Here is an 18,717-nt window from a genome sequence, read left to right as displayed (position 1 = left end):
GTCCTTCTGTTATTAATATATTAATAAATATTAAGGAAATTAGACTTTTGCCCATCATATGTGTTACAAGTATTTTTCCTAGTTTGTTTGAACTTTGATTTTATTTACAGTATATTTTTCTTCTCAGAAGCTTTTATTAAAAAGCTTTATCCCATGAATGTTTCTAGTACTTTCCGTTTCTTTTTTTGCATTTAAATCTTTGATCTATTGACAAATATTTTAAATCACAGAACTCTAACTTTAAAATTAAAAAGGACTATATGATTCAGATCATCAGATTGCAAACTCCTCCTGATCCGTGCCTCTGTCAAAACAGCAACCACAGCACAGGGCAGCATCAGCAGCAAAGGGTCTTTCTTGTAGCAGTAATGACCTACCTTAATTTCTTGGATAGAGAGGAAAAAAGAAAAGAGAGGTAGTAATATTGGACATCAGCTTCATAGCTTTATCTTGTCACCTTTGTGTGCCAAGGTGCTTGAACAGAGATTGAGAGAAGGCAGTAGGTGTGAAACTGGTTTTGTCCATCTCTTAGGCTTGTGTCACAGCTAACTAGTCACTATACCATATAAATGCCATACGTCTACCATTTGTCCCTTTGCTCATGATATTCTGTTTACACGGCTTTCTCCACATCTTGAAATCCCAACTGTTCTTTCAAGGCCCAGCTCAAATGCTATCTCCTCTTATGATGCTCTCATTGATTCCCCTCTTTGGTGCTTCACAGAATTTTATTTTTCTTACTCTTATGAACTTATTTTTTACTTGTACCATAGATAAATCTTTACCTGAATTTGAAGGAATTTTATTTACATTTGTAAGTCCCCAAAAGTATCTCACATAGCCCCTAAAAGTATCTCACATACTAATGTGAGTGGTATTAAACAATATTGAATAGTAGATGTTCAATAATTACTTATTGAATGATCTTAAACAACCCTGTTAACCACAGGAGAGGGACCTGTCTCTTGAAGCAAAGCCATACATGTAGGGCCTGTGGTTCCTGTCCCTTCTATGGAGCCAAGGTGTTGCTTGTAGAACAGAGGATGCGGAGGTGAGACACACAGGTTAAATGAAGTAGGGCTTGGGTAAGGCTAAAGATGGCAGTGCTGTATAAAGCATACTAAAATATGTAGGGCTCGAGAAATGAGGCTGACTCAGTGTTCTACTCCACAGACTGACTTGCACTCACCTAAAATTTAGCCTTTCTCTCCCTTATTTTTAAAAACAATATTGAGATATAATTCACATACCATGCAATTCACCCATTTCAAGTACATAATTCAATGGTTTTTAGGGTATGCAGAGTTCTGCAACCATCACCACAGTCAATTTTAGAACATTTTCATCACTCCCCAAAGAAACCCTGTATCTGTAGCATCACTCCCCATTTCCCTTCAACACTTGTCCCATCGTTCCCCTACCCCACCTCTTGCCGAGCAATTACTAATCTTCTTTATGTCTCTATAGATTTGCCTTAATAGATATTCATATAAATGCAATCATACAATATGTGACATATTATGTCTGGGTTCTTTCACTTAGCATGTTTTCAAGGTTCATCCATGTTGTAGCACATATCAGTACTTCATTTCTTTTTATTGCTAAAAAATATTCCATTGTACAGATATATCACATTTTATTTATCCAATGAGTAGTTAGTTGAGGGACATTTAGGTTGCTTCCATTTTTTTGGCTATTATAAACAATGCTGCTATGAACATTCATGTATGTGCACAAGCTTTTGAGTGAACATGTTTTCATTTCTCTTGAGTATATACCTAAGAGTGAAACTGTTAGATCATATGGTAACTCTGTTTAACCTTGTGAGAACTGCCAGACTGTTTTACAAAGTGGCTGTACTATTTTACATTCCCATCAGCAGTGTATGAAGCTTCCAATTTCTCCATATCCTCAGAAACACTTGTTATTTTCTGTTTTTTTGATTATAGCCATCCCAGAGGGTGTGACATGGTATCTCATTATGGTTTGCATCTGCATTTCCCTAGTGACTTATGATGTTTAGCATTTTTTCATGTACTTAATGGCCACGTGAATATCTTTGGAGAAATGTCAGTTCATATTCTTGGCCCATTTCAAATTAGGTTATCTTTTTATTATTGAGTTGTGAGAGTTCTTTATATACTCTAGATACAAGTTTCTTATCAGATATATGATTTGCAAATATTTTCTATCATATTGTGGGCTGTTTTTTTTTACTTTCTTACAGGGGCCCTTTGAAGCACAAAAGTTGAAAAACAAAAGTTTATCTTAAGTTGATAAATTCCAATTTATTTTTTCTTTAGTTGCTTATGCTTTTGGTGTCATATCTAACAGGGCCTTGTCTAACCCAACGTCAGGAAGGTTTACTCCTATATTTTCCTCTAAGTGTTTGTTATAAACTTGAATTTGTTCCCCCCAAATTCACATGTTGAAGCCCTAACCCCCAATGTGACTGTATTTGGAGATAAGGCCTTTAAAGAGGCAATTCATTTTAAATGAGGTCATAAGGGTGGGGTCCTTATACAATAGGGAATGGTATCCTTATTACAAGAGACATCAGGAATGCACACACACAGAGAAAAGGCCAGCCCTGCTGACACCTTGATCTTGGACTTCTACCCTCCAGAACTTTGACAAAATAAATTTCTGCTGTTTAAGCCACCCATTCTGCAGTATTCTGTTATAGAAGACTTAGAGGATTAAGATCCTTTTACAGTTTTCCTTCTTACATTTAAGACTATGACTCATTTTGAGTTAGTTTTTGTCTATGTTGGAGGAAGAAGTCCGATTTCATTCTTTTGCATGTGGATATCTGGTTTTCCGGATATCTGGTTTTCCCAGCATCATTTGTTGACGAGACCATTCTTTCCCCATTGAATTATCTTGGCACCCTTGTCAAAAATCAACTAACCATAATGTGATGGTTTATTTCTTGACTCTCAATTCTATTCTGTTATTCTATATGTTTATCCTTATGCCAGCATCACAGTATTTGCAAGTTAAGTTTTGAAATCAGAAAGTGTGAGTCCTCCAACTTTGTTCTTTTTCTAAGTTGTTTGGGCCATTCTGGGTCCTTTGGATTTTCATATACATTTTAGGAACAGCTTGTCAATTTCTGCAAAGAAGACAGCTGGGATTTTCACAGAAATTGCAACGAATCTATAGATCAGTTTGGGAAATGTTGCTATCTTAACAGTAAGTCTTCTGATCCATGAACACAGGATGTCTTTCTAATTTAACATTCCTGATTCTCTTCATTTGTTCCTGTGGATTTGAGTTACCATTTGGTATCATTTCCTTAATTCAATATAGCTTTGCTCCCACCCACGTCCTTAGTTCTGATATTATCAATTTACATTCTTATATGCTATAAGTCCAACAATACAAGTATATTGTTTTATACAATTGATTTTTAGGTCAGTTAAGAAAGAAGAAATATGCAATTATATCATATTTTATAATTATTTTTACCAGTGATCTCTTTGTGTGTGTGGATTCCAATTACTGTCTGCAGTCCTCTGATTTTAGTATAAAGAACTTCTTTTAGTATTTCTTGTAAGGTAGGTCTATTAGCAACAAATTCTCTCACTGTTTGTTTATCTGGGAATGTCTTCATCTCAATTTGTTTTTGAGAGACAGTTTTGCTGGATATAAGATTCTTGGTTGACAGGTCCTTTTCTCAGCCCTTTGAATATATCATTCCACTGCCTTCTGGGCTCCACTTTTTTTCTGATGAGAAGACAGTTGATAATCTTATTTGGATTCCCTTATACATAACAAGTAATTTTGCTCATAGTGCTTTCAAGATGTTTGTTTTTGGCTTTTAACATTTTTTCTATGATGTTTCTGGGTATGAATCTCTGTTTATCCTACCTGGAGATCTTTGAGCTTCTTAGATATGTAGATTAATGTTTTTCATCAAATTTGGGATGTTTTTAGCCATTATTTCTTTAAAAATATTTTCTGGTCCTTACTCTCCTCTGGTACTCTTATTACACAAGTTGGTATCCTACATTTCTCTGGGGTTTTATTCATTTTTCTTTATTATTTTTTCTTATCCTTCAGACTGCATAATCTCTGTTGATCTATCTTCAAGTATGCTGATCTTCTCCTCTGCCAGCTCAAATCTATGAGTCTCCCTAGTGAATCTTTCATTTTCAACTTTCCATTTGCTTCATTTTTATCTCTTTAGTGATATTCTCTATTTGCCGAAATACAATGATCATATATTCCTTTACTTCTTTAAGCATGGTGTCCTTTAGCTTTCTGGACACTTTTATAGTAACTGCTTTGAAGTCTTTGTTTCCTAAGTTCAACATATGCTTCCTCTCAAAGGCAGCTTCTGTTACCTGCTTTTTTTCTTGTGTTGGCTCAGGCTTTCGTGTTTCTTTGCACATCTCATAAATTTTTGCTGAAAACTGGATATTATAGATAATATGTTGTAGTAATCTATAGATATTGATACCCTCCCCTACGGGACTTGTTTTTTGTTTACCTGTTTATTTGTTTAGTGACTTGGATTATTTTGGTGAAATTTATTTTCCCCATAGTATGCAGCCTCTGAAGTTGTTCTTCAGAGGGTGCTGCTTTGGACATGTACACTGTCACCCCAGGAAGACAGTGGTTTTAGCTTTAGCGACTGTCTCTTTTTGTGATCCATTAAATATCTGCCTCTGTTGGTATCTTTCCCAGATGTTAATCTCCACTAATTGCCAGCTGATTGTTCTATTATATTGTACAATGCCCCAAGGCATAAATTGCTCCACAATCTCATTCAATTAAATTCAGGCCCCATTTCAGGTGGTCTTTGATGCCAGTCTTTGAAATTTGTTCTAACCCTAGGAGGGCTGTTTTTAGCTCTGTCTTTCCTTGGTTCTCTGTTAAGACTTCTAGCTAGTCTATGGGTTAGCTTGCTGCTCTTATTATTGAGTTATCAGCCTCCTCTCAATTTCTTAGAACCAAAATCTTCAATTGTTTTTGAGTGCCCTTAGGCTCGAACTTTCCCACACTCTGTTCCAGATAAAGTCAGTTCTCTTGGGAGAAGCTATGGAGCTTTCTGTTCTTATGGCCAGCCCCATCATCCATGCTACTAGAAAGGTGGGCCAGGCCTATTATTCTTGGCCTGCTCTGCCTGGGATTAAGCTTCCACTCCATGAGTGGGACTGGGGGGTAGGAAGGGAGTTCCAAACCTCTTAATTATTCTTGGCTAGACTAGAACTTCTGCAACACAGAGCTGGGGATGGTAAGAAATGCTGGCAACCTACCTCTCTCAGGGAGATATCATAGCCCTAGACTGGGAGCTGAGGGGAGAGGGAGCCTTGTACTCCTGGCTACAACCACTTCAAGTAGTGCTTCTGTCATGGTGACCTTGGGGCAGGGGAGGGAATAGTTGTGGCCCAAATGCCATACTCTCTCACTGTTAAGATTAAATTTCCTTGAATAAATGTTTTTCCACTGGCTGTGTGCCCTTAGGACAATTTCCAGTGACTTTAAATGGTCGGTTTTATAAAATTAAATTTCACCATTTATGGCTATTTTGCTGGGGAGAGGGTCTGTGGAGCTTCTCTGCCACTATCCTGTAAGTTGCAATCAGCTTCTGTCTAAGCCTCTGTTAACCAAGGTTGAAATTTTTAAGAATTCAAAAATGTTCAGAGAATTGCTAAATTTTCCGTGAAGATCTTTCACATTCTACCTCTCAATTATCTCTCACAGCTATCCTCTTCATCCTCAAGGCAACCACCTTACATAAGTTCTGCATCATTTCTTGCCTAAAGTATTTTACTAAACTTTTAACTCCCCCATCCAATCTATCCTCCTGCTATTGGAGTGAATCATTTGAAACTTTCTTGATTATTTATCTTGAGTGGCTCTTTACTGACTATAGACTAAACTCCAAACTACTTAGCATGGTACACAAGCCCTTAAACAGTTAGTCCCAACTTTCCAGCTCCATCTTTTGCCATTTTTCCAGACCTATTGAATATCTTGCACTCTAACCATAGAAGACACCTAGCCTTACCTTGGTGGCCAGTATCTTTCAAACTTCTGTGCTATAGTCACGCTATTCCCTTCCCTTTTCTGACTTGTGAATTTCTACTTATTCTAACTTATTCCTCAAAGCCCTGATCAAATATCAACCCTATTCCAAGTGCCTATCAAAGTCAGCTCATGGGGTTGAAAATCAAATGTTAAGTCAGGAATCAACAAACTTTTGTTGAATGAATATGTCTCTTATAAGCCTCTTTAGTATATTTCGGCTTCCCTTCTGGGCTCAAAATGAAAAACCACAAGGGATATTTAGACACTGCTTTGTAGAAAAGCACTCTAGAGTTGGTATTAGAAGAATATTAGAAACGGAGTTATAGTTGCCATTCTATTTAAACAAATAAAACCTAAAAAATATATTTATTCAGGGAGGAACCTCCCCTCCAAAAGAAAGAAGTATGTGAATAGACATTATAATTTTAAGAAAAGGTTATTCAGCCTCTGAGATGTGTGTTGTTCTAGAGGAAAGAAAAAAAGGGAGGCTTTATCACCAAGTATTTATTTCTGCAAGAAAAGGAGAAGAGTATTCTGACCCTGAATGCCTTTAGTACCAAGGAGCTCTGTAATTAGACAGAAAGATAAAGAAATTGAAATGTCAAAAATGTGGTATTGTGAGAAGTATAGGTATCCAGGAAGATCTGGCAAAGTCCTGTTTAATTTATAAACTGAATGTAATCAGATTCATAGTCCTCCCCAATTTAGGAGAAATAAAAGGGAATTACACTGGTTCTCATAATTTCCTTTTCAGGTAAAACATCTAAAGCAATTAACAAAACCATCTGAAAAGGGTGTGTTATTCAATAATAAAAAACACTGAATTCTGATTCCTAAGTTAATTCCCTTAATATAATTTAGATGCCTGTAAACAGATGCCTTGTTTATAATATACTCATAAAGAGCAGTACAAAGCAGGTGATGTTGACACTAACTATAGGCTTGTCAGTGCACAGTATGGGAATAAGCAATAGTCCTTCTTTCCCATGTTATAGCATCTGAGGATTAATAAAAGATAAAAATACCTGTCTAAAGAAAATCTACCCCAGATGTCCCAGTTCTCAATTAAAAATATATATTACTTAGTACTCCAGACTTGTTTCTCAATGTAAAAGAACACTAACTACCTTAGCGAGTTGTTTCTCTGTATAAAATTTGCAAAATATTATGTTTCCAATGTGTATCTTTAAGTAATGTAAACAGCTATGTTGTCTGCTGGCCAACACCTTTGGAGAAGCCACGTGTGCCAGGACAAGTGCTCCACACTGCAGTGGTTCCCAGTACTTCTGTCCTTGTACTGACCTGAGGCAGTCATTTGCGCTAGGAAGAGCAGGTACAGAGAGGTAGCATCCAGCTGCAGGTGTCCCCACTGATCATCACCCACTACAGTGGCACAGGTTTTGGTGTTGTACTTGGCATGGAGGCTATCCTTGGTACTCTGACTATACTTGAAGGATTCTACTTTATCCACCTGAAGAAAACAAAAACAGTAAAAGAAGGCTATGCAGAAAAATCAACCCATATGCCATACTTTGGTAGTAATCTGATACATATCATTCCATTTGGTCTTCAGGCAATTGTGAGTATTTAAAATGCAGTTACCTCTTTTTCCCTACACTTATACAATTAGGAAAGTCTGCTCTTGCTGTTTTTCAATTTAAGCAATTTAATTAGAAAATAATATCCATCAAAACCAGCTATTTCCTATTCATTACCTCTCTTTCACTCTTCAGATGGTTGTTTTCCCACTTTGTAGATAAAAACTGAGGTGTGGAGAGGGGACAACAGCTTAGTAAGAGATAACTGAGTTGTTAAAAAAGATACATTTGGGCTTCCCTGGTGGCGCAGTGGTTGAGAGTCCGCCTGCCGATGCAGGGGACACGGGTTTGTGCCCCGGTCCGGGAAGATCCCACATGCCGTGGAGCGGCTGGGCCTGTGAGCCATGGCCGCTTAACCTGCGCGTCCGGAGCCTGTGCTCCACAACGGGAGAGGCCACAACAGTGAGAGGCCCGCGTACCACAAAAAAAAAAAAAAAAGATACATTTGTTCCTGAAACAGAGGTAGGAATTTTGAGGGAAGAGGATATATTTTGAAGGAGTAATGAAAGGAGCTAGGGAGAGACCCATGGAATGACAAAGAAAAGATGTGAAAGAAAGCTGAAACCAAGGTCAGAAATGAAACACTGTGCAAGGGACAAATGAAAGACTTATTTCCTGAAACTTCAATTTGATTATGTGTGCATCTGCTATACGATAGTGACTATCATACCTTTAAATATGGTTCAAGAAATTAGTGACTTTAAACCTATTTGGTAAGGTGGAAAATGCAAATATCTAAAATACAAAAAAATTAAAAAGTAGCAAAGAAGGAAAAAAAAATGATGGCTGTGAGATAGTTCCTACCAGACTAGAGATCACTGATCAAGTTCAGAAGTCTAGAGTTGATTTCTTTTTACTTTAGACTTGTTGTGTGCCTCAGGATGGTCATTTTATTAATCTGGGCCTCAATTTCTCCTTCTAATAAAATGTAATCTTGGGCTCAAAGATCAATTCTGAGTCAAAGTGCACAACATGTGTAAAGATCTCCTAGGATAAAAGTAAAATACTTTTTCTTTTAGTAAAACACTTTTGAGTGGAAAAAATATCATAAACAAACCCAAAAGATAAACCAGAGACAGCTAAAAAATATTTGTAGTACATGTGACAAAGGATTAATATCCATCATGGACAGTAACTCCTCAAATAGGCAAGAAAGAGACAGCCCAAGAGAAAAAGAGGCAAAGGACCTAACAGGCAATTAATAGAAGAGGAAATACAAATCTTCAACCCACACATGAAAGGATGCTCAACTTCACTCAAGATCAGGAAAATGCATATTAATGCTAGAAGATATAAGTCCTTGGCCCCTTATCTCCAACCCTAAAATCTAAAACACTTCCAAAAGGTTTTTCTCCCTAAGTTTTGTACCAAAATTCATTTGGTGGCAACACCTGATTCAAACTGACTTGGGGTTATTTGTACCTTTTATTTATTCCACTTATTGTAAAAATGCATGTTTTCCTATAGAGAGATTAATGTTTTTGATGATAGGGTGATGTCTGGACTTGCTGAGGGCATAACATAATATATGGTATGTGCACTGCACTACCTTTTAAAATCTGAAAAATTCTGAATTATAAAATTTATCTGGTCCCAAGAGTTTCAGAGGAGAACTTATAGACCTGTATCATCCTTTACTCAATATACATAATTGCATGTACAGTAATGATGAAGTATATAAAAAAATCATTTGTAGAGGGGGGAAAAGACTGGAAGGTAATACTTCAGTGGTAACTGGGTGGTGAGATCATGGTTGACCTTTCCCTCCTCAATTCTACAGATTTTCTAAAATTAGTATGTACTATTTGTGAAACTGAAAAACATATAAGCCATATATATATATATATATATATATATATATATATATATATATTACAATGTGGTTTTATTGGAGAGGGTGATGTTAACAATGCCATACCTGTCTGATCATGCAGTGCAGCAGTCCCCTCATCAGCTTCACTACACTCTGCAGAAATAAATGGAAACAAGCTGTTATAAACATCACTAGATGCAGGAACACTTACTCAGCAACTGCAGTTGGTACATGATCTTTTGAGAACAAGTAACCTTATCCTGGGTTCCTATTTACATGGCATTTACTTTATAGGTACACAGAAGAGAAGACTGCAGCTAAAAGTGGAACTAAAAGCTGCAGCTGGTGGCTCCTTCAAGTTAAAAAAAAAAAAATCCAAGTTCTAACAGGCTTATGTAAAACTAAGTCAACTATCCTATTAGAGGACATTCCACCTGGAAAAAAATGGGCAAGTCAGCTCAAAAATCATAAAGCTATGAGAATATTTAAAATATATCCTATGTCCTAGAAAAGCCAGCATCATCACTTTTATTTTTTTCTGAACTAGCCAAGACTTATCTTCAACAGTCCACAGAAATATTTATCTGGACATTTTCCCTAAAGAATAAATGAACTTCAATTCAGAATAACTGTAAAGGGGAACTGTTAGTGCAACTCAACCCTCTTTCCCTGAAAAAAAAAAAGCCACAAACTTAAGTCTCAAGTCATCACTATTTCCCTTACTAGAACTTGACAATTTCTAAGTAGTTTTCTAATCATAACACTCCAAAATTTTGATTACCAGTTATAACAATGTACTATATTAGTTAGTATAATGCATACAGTAATAATATAATAAGTATATTTAATTATAATATAGTATAGTAACAGTATACTTGTTATACTACATGACACTAGAAGAGCCCGTCAACACTGGCATGGGTAGGCAATATGTTTTGGAAGAATATAGCACCAAACAGCTTCTCCATTTCTCTAAGCTTTCTGTTTCACAGTCCAGAAGAAATACAGCCAGGTTACTCCAGGGAATGCTGCCTCAGAGGTGGCTTCAGGACACCTCTGAAAACTAATCTACTTGGGAGCTGCACCATTCTGTTATTCCTTCAAAATATTCAAATGGGACTACAAGCAGTAGGCAGGACAAGGATAAGCACCTATTAAATTATGTTCTAATGCTTTATGAAATCTTTTACTGAGGGAAAAATAAAGTGTTTCCTTGGGAGACTTCCTTTCTTTAAGTAATTTCTGTCTACAGATGGTCCCCTCCCCTTACAGATCAAGGGAAGAAATAAAGAGGGAGTGAGAGTGCTCTCGACAGAACAAACAGGCAGTGCATGATCTTGTCATCTTTTAAAGCATGAAGCATTTGTTATAAAGTAATGAAACTTACTGCAACCCCTACAAGAAAATCTCTATCATTACTCTGATCCTAATGAAAGAGACCATCCTTTAATATACTGTTACAGACAGCATTAAACACAGCCTTCTTACTCTATGGGGTGACTTTATTCAATTCTGAATTCTCTTCTACATGTCACCACATACTCACAGATTTCTATCCCATCCTTTCAACTCTCTTCACCACCCAGCCCTACTACTACCATCTACATTTTCTTTAAACAGCAAACCTGGGAGATTATAGATGCAGTGGAGGAGTCCTGATTGCCATCCACTTTTGTCCTCTTGGAATGGCCACTGTCAGCCATTTCTGTCCTCAAGTTCCAAATTCCAAGTCAGGATAAAATGAATAGGAAGCATGGAGAGGTAAGAATGAAGGGAAGTATCTGTAGTTTGTATTCCCACAAACTGCCCATTTCCTGATTCAGGTGCACTAGTTGGCATTAATTATACATGTTTATACATACACCAGGGCTTCTAACCACACCAAGTGATACCCTCCTCTAATCTATCTTTTTTTTTGAGGATACGGATCTATGTGTTTGTGAACTGACCATATAAGGATATATAACTATTTATACAAAACAATAGCCATGTAAGTATTAATACCTGTCTCTCTCTCCAGATATATTTACAATCAGATACATATGAGCGTCTAACATATGCAAAGCACTCTACCAGGCTTTGTAAAACATAAAGAAAAGGGAGACAGAACAGATATGTTTTTTAAAAACACTAAACTACAAAAAAAGGAAAGAAAGAATGGAAAAAAACCCACTAAACTACAAATACAGTCTACCTAACAATTCCTGGTTATCCTTTAAAACCCAACTCCTCTATGAACACTTCCTTGTCTTGTTCAAGGGAAATTAGACTTTCCTGCCTGTGTGTTCCCACAAAACTTTGTACTTATCTCCTAAATATGGTACCTACAGTATCTGTCTTAATGCATTGTAACTATGTTTATATATATCTGTCTCCCCTATCACCCTATGAGCTCCTTAAGAAAAAGGGGCAGAGACCAGATTCAGAAATAGACCTTTAAGCCAATGGACTAAGCAGATTGTGTTTTTAAAAATATATATTCCATGTCTGCAAGTAACTCTCAAATGGCTTACCAAAAAACCTGTGTGCCTGGGGGGGATCATGTTTATAGAGAGGATGCAAATATGACAAAATGTTAACAACTAGTGAATCTAGATAAAGAGTACATGCAAATATGTTCATTTTACTATTTCCAAAACTTTTCTGTAAGCTTAAAATTTTAAAAAATTAAAAGTTGAGGTTTAAATATAAACATTTTGTCCCATTTTATTTTTTATATCTATTGTAGGGCTTGGCACATAACAATTACACAAAATTTGCTAAATGAAAAACTGAACATGTTGAATGGCATAGACCATAAGTAATCTAGAAGTTCCAAGAAAGCAGTCCTGAGAAAGAAGTGATCACTGTGAAACTGAGAGGTCTATGAGGTCAGGAACCACAGAAAAAGTGGGATTGATGGCAGGCTTCACAGGTGGAAGAAACAGCTCATAAAATGATTCGGAGGTGGGAATGTCTATGGCTTCCATGGAGGAGGAAATATTCAAAAAGACTGAATCTGAAGTCATAAGACACAGGTAGTATTCATGACACCACCAAATTCCAACTTCATCTCCTTCTGTCAATCCCTTCACCTGTAAATTGGGGAAAATAATACCTAATTCATAGGGTGTTACAGGAATAAAATACTAGTAATTATGGGGAAGTATACAGTACAATGAAAAGTCTTTACACAAATGTCACGTATTTTTATCAAGGTACTGTTAGAGAAGTAATGAAGACACCAACCTGGTTGGAACTGGGGGTAGAATGCAGGGGAACAGCATGATATAATATTGAAAAAGCAGCCTAGGACCAAACCCTAAAGAGCCTTGCCTACCAACCCAAAACATTTGGATTTTACTTGTAGGGAAATGAGAACTACAAAAAGATTGCTGAGAATGAAAATACATAATTTAAGCGTTGTTTTAACTTAAAGTCTAAACCCTTTCACTAAGTGATCAGGGTTTGGACTAGGGTTGAGGCAGAAGGGAATAGAAAGGAGGGGATGGATTCGAGAAAAATTATAAGAATTAACAGACTTTGGTCTGCATGTATCAAAAGGCAAAAGGGACAAGTCAAAAATCACCAAAAGGGCAGCACTTTTCAAACACTGTTTTATAGAACACTAGTCCAGGAAATTCTGGGAAGGCTGTAAAATCCACCCCCATCTTAGATTCAAAATGCACATCAGTACATCAAAAGCTCTGAGAAATTACAGAGTAAGAAACCTGCTGTTTAACATAGCTCCAAACTTAGTTAATCTAGTATTCCATGGAACACACTATGGGAAATGTTCTAAGTAATGTTGCCCAGGTGACTAGTATAATGAGGACACCAGTAAGAAAAAAAGGGACATTTGGTGAGTTGCTGTTGTTTAGTAGTCTATTTTGTTTGTTTTTAGTAGGGAAGGTGGGGTTTCAGACCTGCTGATTTTGAGGAGCCACAAGATATTCAGGTGCAAATGATCAGAAGACAAATGAAAATCTGGGTTTGAAACTGAAGTGAGGTCAGAGTTAAAGATGAAGCTTTGGAAGTCATTCTCATAAAGGTAGTAGTTAAAGACACGAGAAAAGATGAGAGACTACACAAGGAGAACAAAACTGAGGAAGAGGTAGAACTGGGGGCAGCCAAAGAGCTATCTCTATTTGTGTGTCTATTTATTTTTATGGGTGTGAGTTTTTATCTGTGACTAAGAGAAAGGGCATTTGTAAAAACATGTACGTGCATACTTCTATTCTCAACCTAGGATAGAACAGTCACTTAAACCCTTGTCCCCTCTTCATCCAGAATTCTCTTTAGTTCTCTGACATTATTTCTCAGAGAGAAATCTAGTTGAGAGTTGGAAGGAAGGGTAGAAATGATTAACAGTCAATGGTTTGGGAAAATCTACACAGTAATGGAAGGCTCACAGTAGGTAGGAATTTAATCTATGAATTTATTCTATTTGATTTCACCTATGCTCACTTATTAGCCATAGATCAGTGATTATCTCTGGCTGCACTTTAGAATTACTAGAGCAGTTTTTTTTTTAATATTGATGCCCCTGGGGCTCCACTTACAAAGATTTATCTAAATCGTTCTAGGGTGAGGTCCAGTAAGGGTAATTGTTAAAAGCTTCTCAAATCATTCCAACACACAGCCAGAGTTTAGAATCATTCGTGTAGAGTGGGGACAAATCTAGCTCACGGTGTGTTTTTGTAAATAGAACTTACTGATTAAAAAAAAAAAAGAACTTACTGGAACATAGCCATGCTCATTCATTTATGTATCATCTCTGGCTGCTTTTACATAGTAGCGGAAGACCTGAGTAGTTGCGTAGAGATCACACATGACCCACAATGCCAAAAATATTTACAATCTGGCCTTTACAGAGATGGTTCTCTGATCCCTAGTCTGAATTAACTAAGTCAAATTTGAGAAGAAAATTAACGAGACTTAATAATACAATCTGTTTTAATTTATAATGAAAGTTGGTAGAAATTTTAGAATTCCCAGAGAAATGTGTGTTTTTTTGAAGATGTTTCCTATTGCCATAATGTTTTTGAGACATCCCAGGGTTATTACTGAGGTGGTATGGAAAATATTTTTGTGCTGTGTGAAAAATTATTTAACGAAACATTAAAATTTTAGAATGAACAATTTTCTGTTCATTTTTCCCCTCTTCCTCTGTTACATTCTTTCTTCCTGGGCCACATAAGGAGAAATGTCAACTCTGCAGAATGATTGATCAACAAGGAGACACAGATTTCTTCTAACAGTGTTGAAAAAGAAATTTGTCAAATCATACTGGGTATAAAATCTTGGGTATTGTTCCACCAATATCAATTTCTATCAAAACAAGACAAACAAAATACTGAGATCAAAATAGCAAAACATTAGAGTAGGACATAGGATAAGGGAGGGGAGTAAGATTACAGATGATTTTTTTTTAACACTCCTCTATATTTTCCAAATTCTCACAATGGTTATGTATGTTTTCTATAAGTCACAAAAATATTGATCTGTACTTCCTGGGCTAGAGCAAACACTCCAAGAATTTTTTTCTGGTGGACCTAAGTACCTCTTAATTATGGCTTGAGGGAATAAGAAACACCTGCTGTTGCAGAGGACAACACAGTGAAACTTTCCTGCTGCCAAGGACTATAACCCCACAATATGTTGGTGCGCTTAAAAATAACCAAATCTCAATATTCTGATTTATATATGAAGACTGGAGCTCAGATTGCCTAAGCTGAGGGAGACCACTTGAGAAAATGGCTGGTGTGGAGAGAATCTTTTCCACTAATGGAAAAGAATTCACATACACCTTACAACTGACGGCAGAGTACCTTAACATTAAGAGTCTCATGTAGCCCAGAATATTATTTTCTTGGTCATTCAAGAGGACGTAGCATCCTGTGTCTAAACAGCTCTATAGAGGATACTTCTTTACTGAGGGGAGGGCCTTAAAAGTTGGCTTAAAGGCATCTGTTGACTCTGATCTTATTTTGTCCCAAGGGGTGAGGGTGGGTATGGGGCGGGGGGGGGGGGAGGACACACAACAGACTCCGAAACAGTGGCCTAGGTATAAAAATCAACAAATAATGTCTTTTACTTGTGTCTAGTTGGGAAAGTCTGCTAATTTGTATCAGTTACCCTCATATAAATACCACCTATCATTTTCAAAAAAGAAGTAAAATGGTAGATACCTGCTGCTGAAAATTCTTCTCAATGAGAATAAATATGCTGGAGACTACAAAATACATTTACTTGGAAAAAGGATTACAAATTTTAGCAAAGATCTGAGAATAGGATTTTCCACTGTAACAGAACAGACTGTGTCCTCTCCCCCTGAATCAGCAAGTTTCATGTTTCCACTGCAAAAAAAAAAAAACTCCGTACAATACAGGAAAGCTTTATGGAATGCAATTTCAGCAAGGTGAAGAAAGAGTGAGAGGCAAAACATATCTGTCTTAGCTCCTGTGGACTACATTTCCTTCCTCCTCCCCCCAGTTCCAGAGCTCTTTGTATTTTTATTGAGTACCTGCTCCAGTTCATAGGCCTTTGCCTTATCCTCATCCCGGTCTGCATTCTTCCGATAGGCCAGCCCCAAACCCCACACAGCCAAGATGCTGTACACATTATCCCGGACCCAGGCATCTTTCTGATCATAGCTGGCTGGAAGCAAGCCAGTCACTGGATTCTGTAAGGACAAGAAAAAGGGGACAGGCAGGTAACCATAGGGTGTTAATATGAGGAAACAGAATCTATCAAATGGGTACTGAGGGACTTTGGTCTTTCTTCTATGTCCCCACTCCTGAGTTTTAAAATCTCCTCTTCTGACCAAGTGCAAGCAAATGCTATCTTGAAAAAAGGGAAAGAGCTGGCTGAAGCCTTACAAGTCTGAAATGTGGGAATTCTTAAAAGAAAGGAGGTGTTTTAGAAAGAATGAACTACCAACGAAAAATCAGCATTAAAAGATTATAAAAACTATAATGAAGAGTAGATACACGGTACTTCAGATCTTCACAACAGTCTAGTCTTAAGATGGCTAAAAGTTCGACCTCTTTTTCCTTCAGAGGAGGGGAAGGAGACGACTCCCAAGCCTGCGGAGGGGGCCGGGGGCGGTGTCGATAAACAAGCTTCGACACATCTTACAACTCCGGCCCCTGGAACCCAGCAGTGGTTTGGGGGACGCGGAGGGTTGGGAGGGGGGACTCAGAAGCTCTGACTCAGGACTCGTGGCTAACGGTGCCTGACTCTGGTTCTGTTCCTGGCCCAACACCTTTCTTCAGGGTCCTTTACGGCCTCCCCAGCTAGGGGGCGAGAGAACCTGCAATACACCCCCCTCACACACACACACACAGGTTCACCCAGGGTCTCCGTCCAGGTTATCACACTGCGCATCCTCGGTGATCACAAGCGACACCCCATCACTTACCTGATGGCACAGTATGGTCTGATGCACCAGCCTAGCATAGCCGTCAAGCCGGACCCCCGAGTTACTCCGGCTCCTCATCGCGCTCCGTTTCCAATCCCCTCAGAGAGACGGCCGCAGTACCACAGGGGCCCACGATTTTCCAAGAAAGGAGGCTCCAACGCAGCCCCACCCTCGCTGTGGGAAGCCCGAGTACCAGGCCCGGGCACAGTCCTACCACCCCTCGGGCCTGGGGCCGGCTGTCCCGGCCAAGGCGGCCTCCGCGGCCACCACAGCCCCGCGCGCGCCCGAGCCTCCCGCGCTCTAGAGCCCAGCTGGAGTGCCTCCGGCGCCGCTCGCCGTCTCTCTTAAGCCCGTCCGGCCTCCGCGTGTGGCTCCTGCATCTTCCGCTGCACTCCCGGAGACCGAAGACAACCGCGGCCCGGAGCCTCCTGCGTGGCCGCCGGCAGCTGCAGGTCACAGGCCGCGGCGCCGCCTCCACCTACCACGAGACGCAAGCCGGAGGCGGGGCTGACGCCCCGTGTCCCAGCAGCTGCGCGCGGCGCCTGGGGACTCGCCCCGCGGACGAGAATGTGTCACCGTAGGCAATGTGCTATCAGGGGGTTATTTTCGAAACACCTCAAATGACTATTTCAGTTGTCCACACTTGCTGTGGGCACAGGATGTTAGGGAGGCTGTTTCTTCTGCCGGACTAGTTTTAGGAACTTATGGTAACTTCAAACCTAAAAGGAAAGAACGATCGTTTGCGTTCAAGGTCTAAAGAATTGGAATTTCCGGGTCTTTATTGTATTTTATCCTTTTGACTCAAAGCTCAGATTCAACTCCTTACTCCGATCCAAACCAAACAAGAAACAACTCCCTAAGGTAAATACTTTATTCCTCAGAAAGTGGCGAATCGGCGCGCTTGGGAAGGAGGGGGCAGTGGTGTGCTTTGAGGAAGCGAGTGCCCCCAAGCGGGAACTGGGCTGGGAGGGAGCGGTGCTCAGGGCAGCCTTGGCCGGAGAGGAGTTGGAGGAGATTGTATAACGGCTTTGGAAGGCTCCCTCGTGCGTACGTAGGTCACAAGACTGAGGCAACAAAGACTCAGCTGAAAATAAAGGCAGAAAGGGAAGCTAGAAAGGAAACCTGTAGGTAAAGCTGATCACTGTCCGCAGGGTGATCGGACCACACCCCGCTAGGTGTCCTGGCCCCAGGGCCTTTGCTCCCTTTGTTTACTGCCCCAACCCCCACATCTTAATCTCTGTTGATCCAAACCCTGCACGTCTTTCAAGTCAAGGTTTGAGTACCACCTGCTCTCTGAATCGCGGGGTAAGAGAATTAGACCGATTGACCTTTCAGGTCCAACTCGGAAAATCTGTGATTCTAAGCCTTCCCTAGCCACCTCACCTAGGCCACAGTGATTTTGCATTTTCGTTTATCTTTTTTTCAATTTAATTTTTATTTTATATTGGAGTATAGTCTCTCCTCGTAAGCTCCCTCCGTTCCAACCCCACACCCACCCCCGCCTAAATTAACATAAAGTCAGGCACCTAGGAGGTGACTAGCAAATATTTGGTAATGATGATGAAGAAAGAGGGAGGGAATGCTCAAGAACTCAGATCTGGTACTTTTGGGTTCAACGGCCAGCCAGCGATATAGTTAGATACAGAGATACATTTAGAATTCTTAAGCAAATGGTTTCCATCGAATTCACTGGCTATGCAAATGTCATGACTGGCAAATAACAAGCTACTTAAAGGCCCAGGTACACATGGGGACAAAAAGTCTTTCCAGGGAAAGCTACTTCATTTTGGAAGAAAGAGTGCTTGCCTGCTCCTACTCTGATCCTAACTCCCTGACATCTTTCCCTTGGCCTGTTGCCTCAAAAG

The 18,717-nt window shown here is 39.1% G+C and overlaps 1 protein-coding gene across 5 annotated transcripts in view; it reads right to left on the bottom strand.

The window, feature by feature from the left end:
* PHKA1 (phosphorylase kinase regulatory subunit alpha 1) overlaps positions 1 to 17,308 on the bottom strand; it is a 147,798-nt gene extending 130,490 nt beyond the window's left edge. For 3 of the 5 annotated variants that reach the window (XM_022565569.3, XM_022565566.3, XM_022565567.2), the window contains exons 1-4: positions 16,853 to 17,308; positions 15,956 to 16,114; positions 9,556 to 9,603; positions 7,342 to 7,510 (exon numbers count right to left, since the gene is read on the bottom strand). In XM_022565569.3, the coding sequence (XP_022421277.1) occupies positions 7,342 to 7,510; positions 9,556 to 9,603; positions 15,956 to 16,114; positions 16,853 to 16,930 (454 nt within the window). In that variant the 5' untranslated portion in view covers positions 16,931 to 17,308. Of the gene's footprint in view, positions 1 to 7,341; positions 7,511 to 9,555; positions 9,604 to 15,955; positions 16,115 to 16,852 lie in introns of those variants that run through there. The other 2 variants (XM_022565568.3, XM_089904372.1) reach the window with 2 other exon arrangements.
* Positions 17,309 to 18,717: the final 1,409 nt, after the last annotated feature.

The sequence above is a fragment of the Delphinapterus leucas genome, chromosome X (assembly GCF_059928025.1).
Source record: "Delphinapterus leucas isolate spDelLeu-1000000601 "Yukka" chromosome X, BTC_Dleu_Yukka2, whole genome shotgun sequence".
Lineage (NCBI taxonomy): Eukaryota > Metazoa > Chordata > Mammalia > Artiodactyla > Monodontidae > Delphinapterus > Delphinapterus leucas.
Note: the sequence above shows the minus strand (reverse complement) of the source record. Positions and strands in the feature narration are given on the sequence as shown.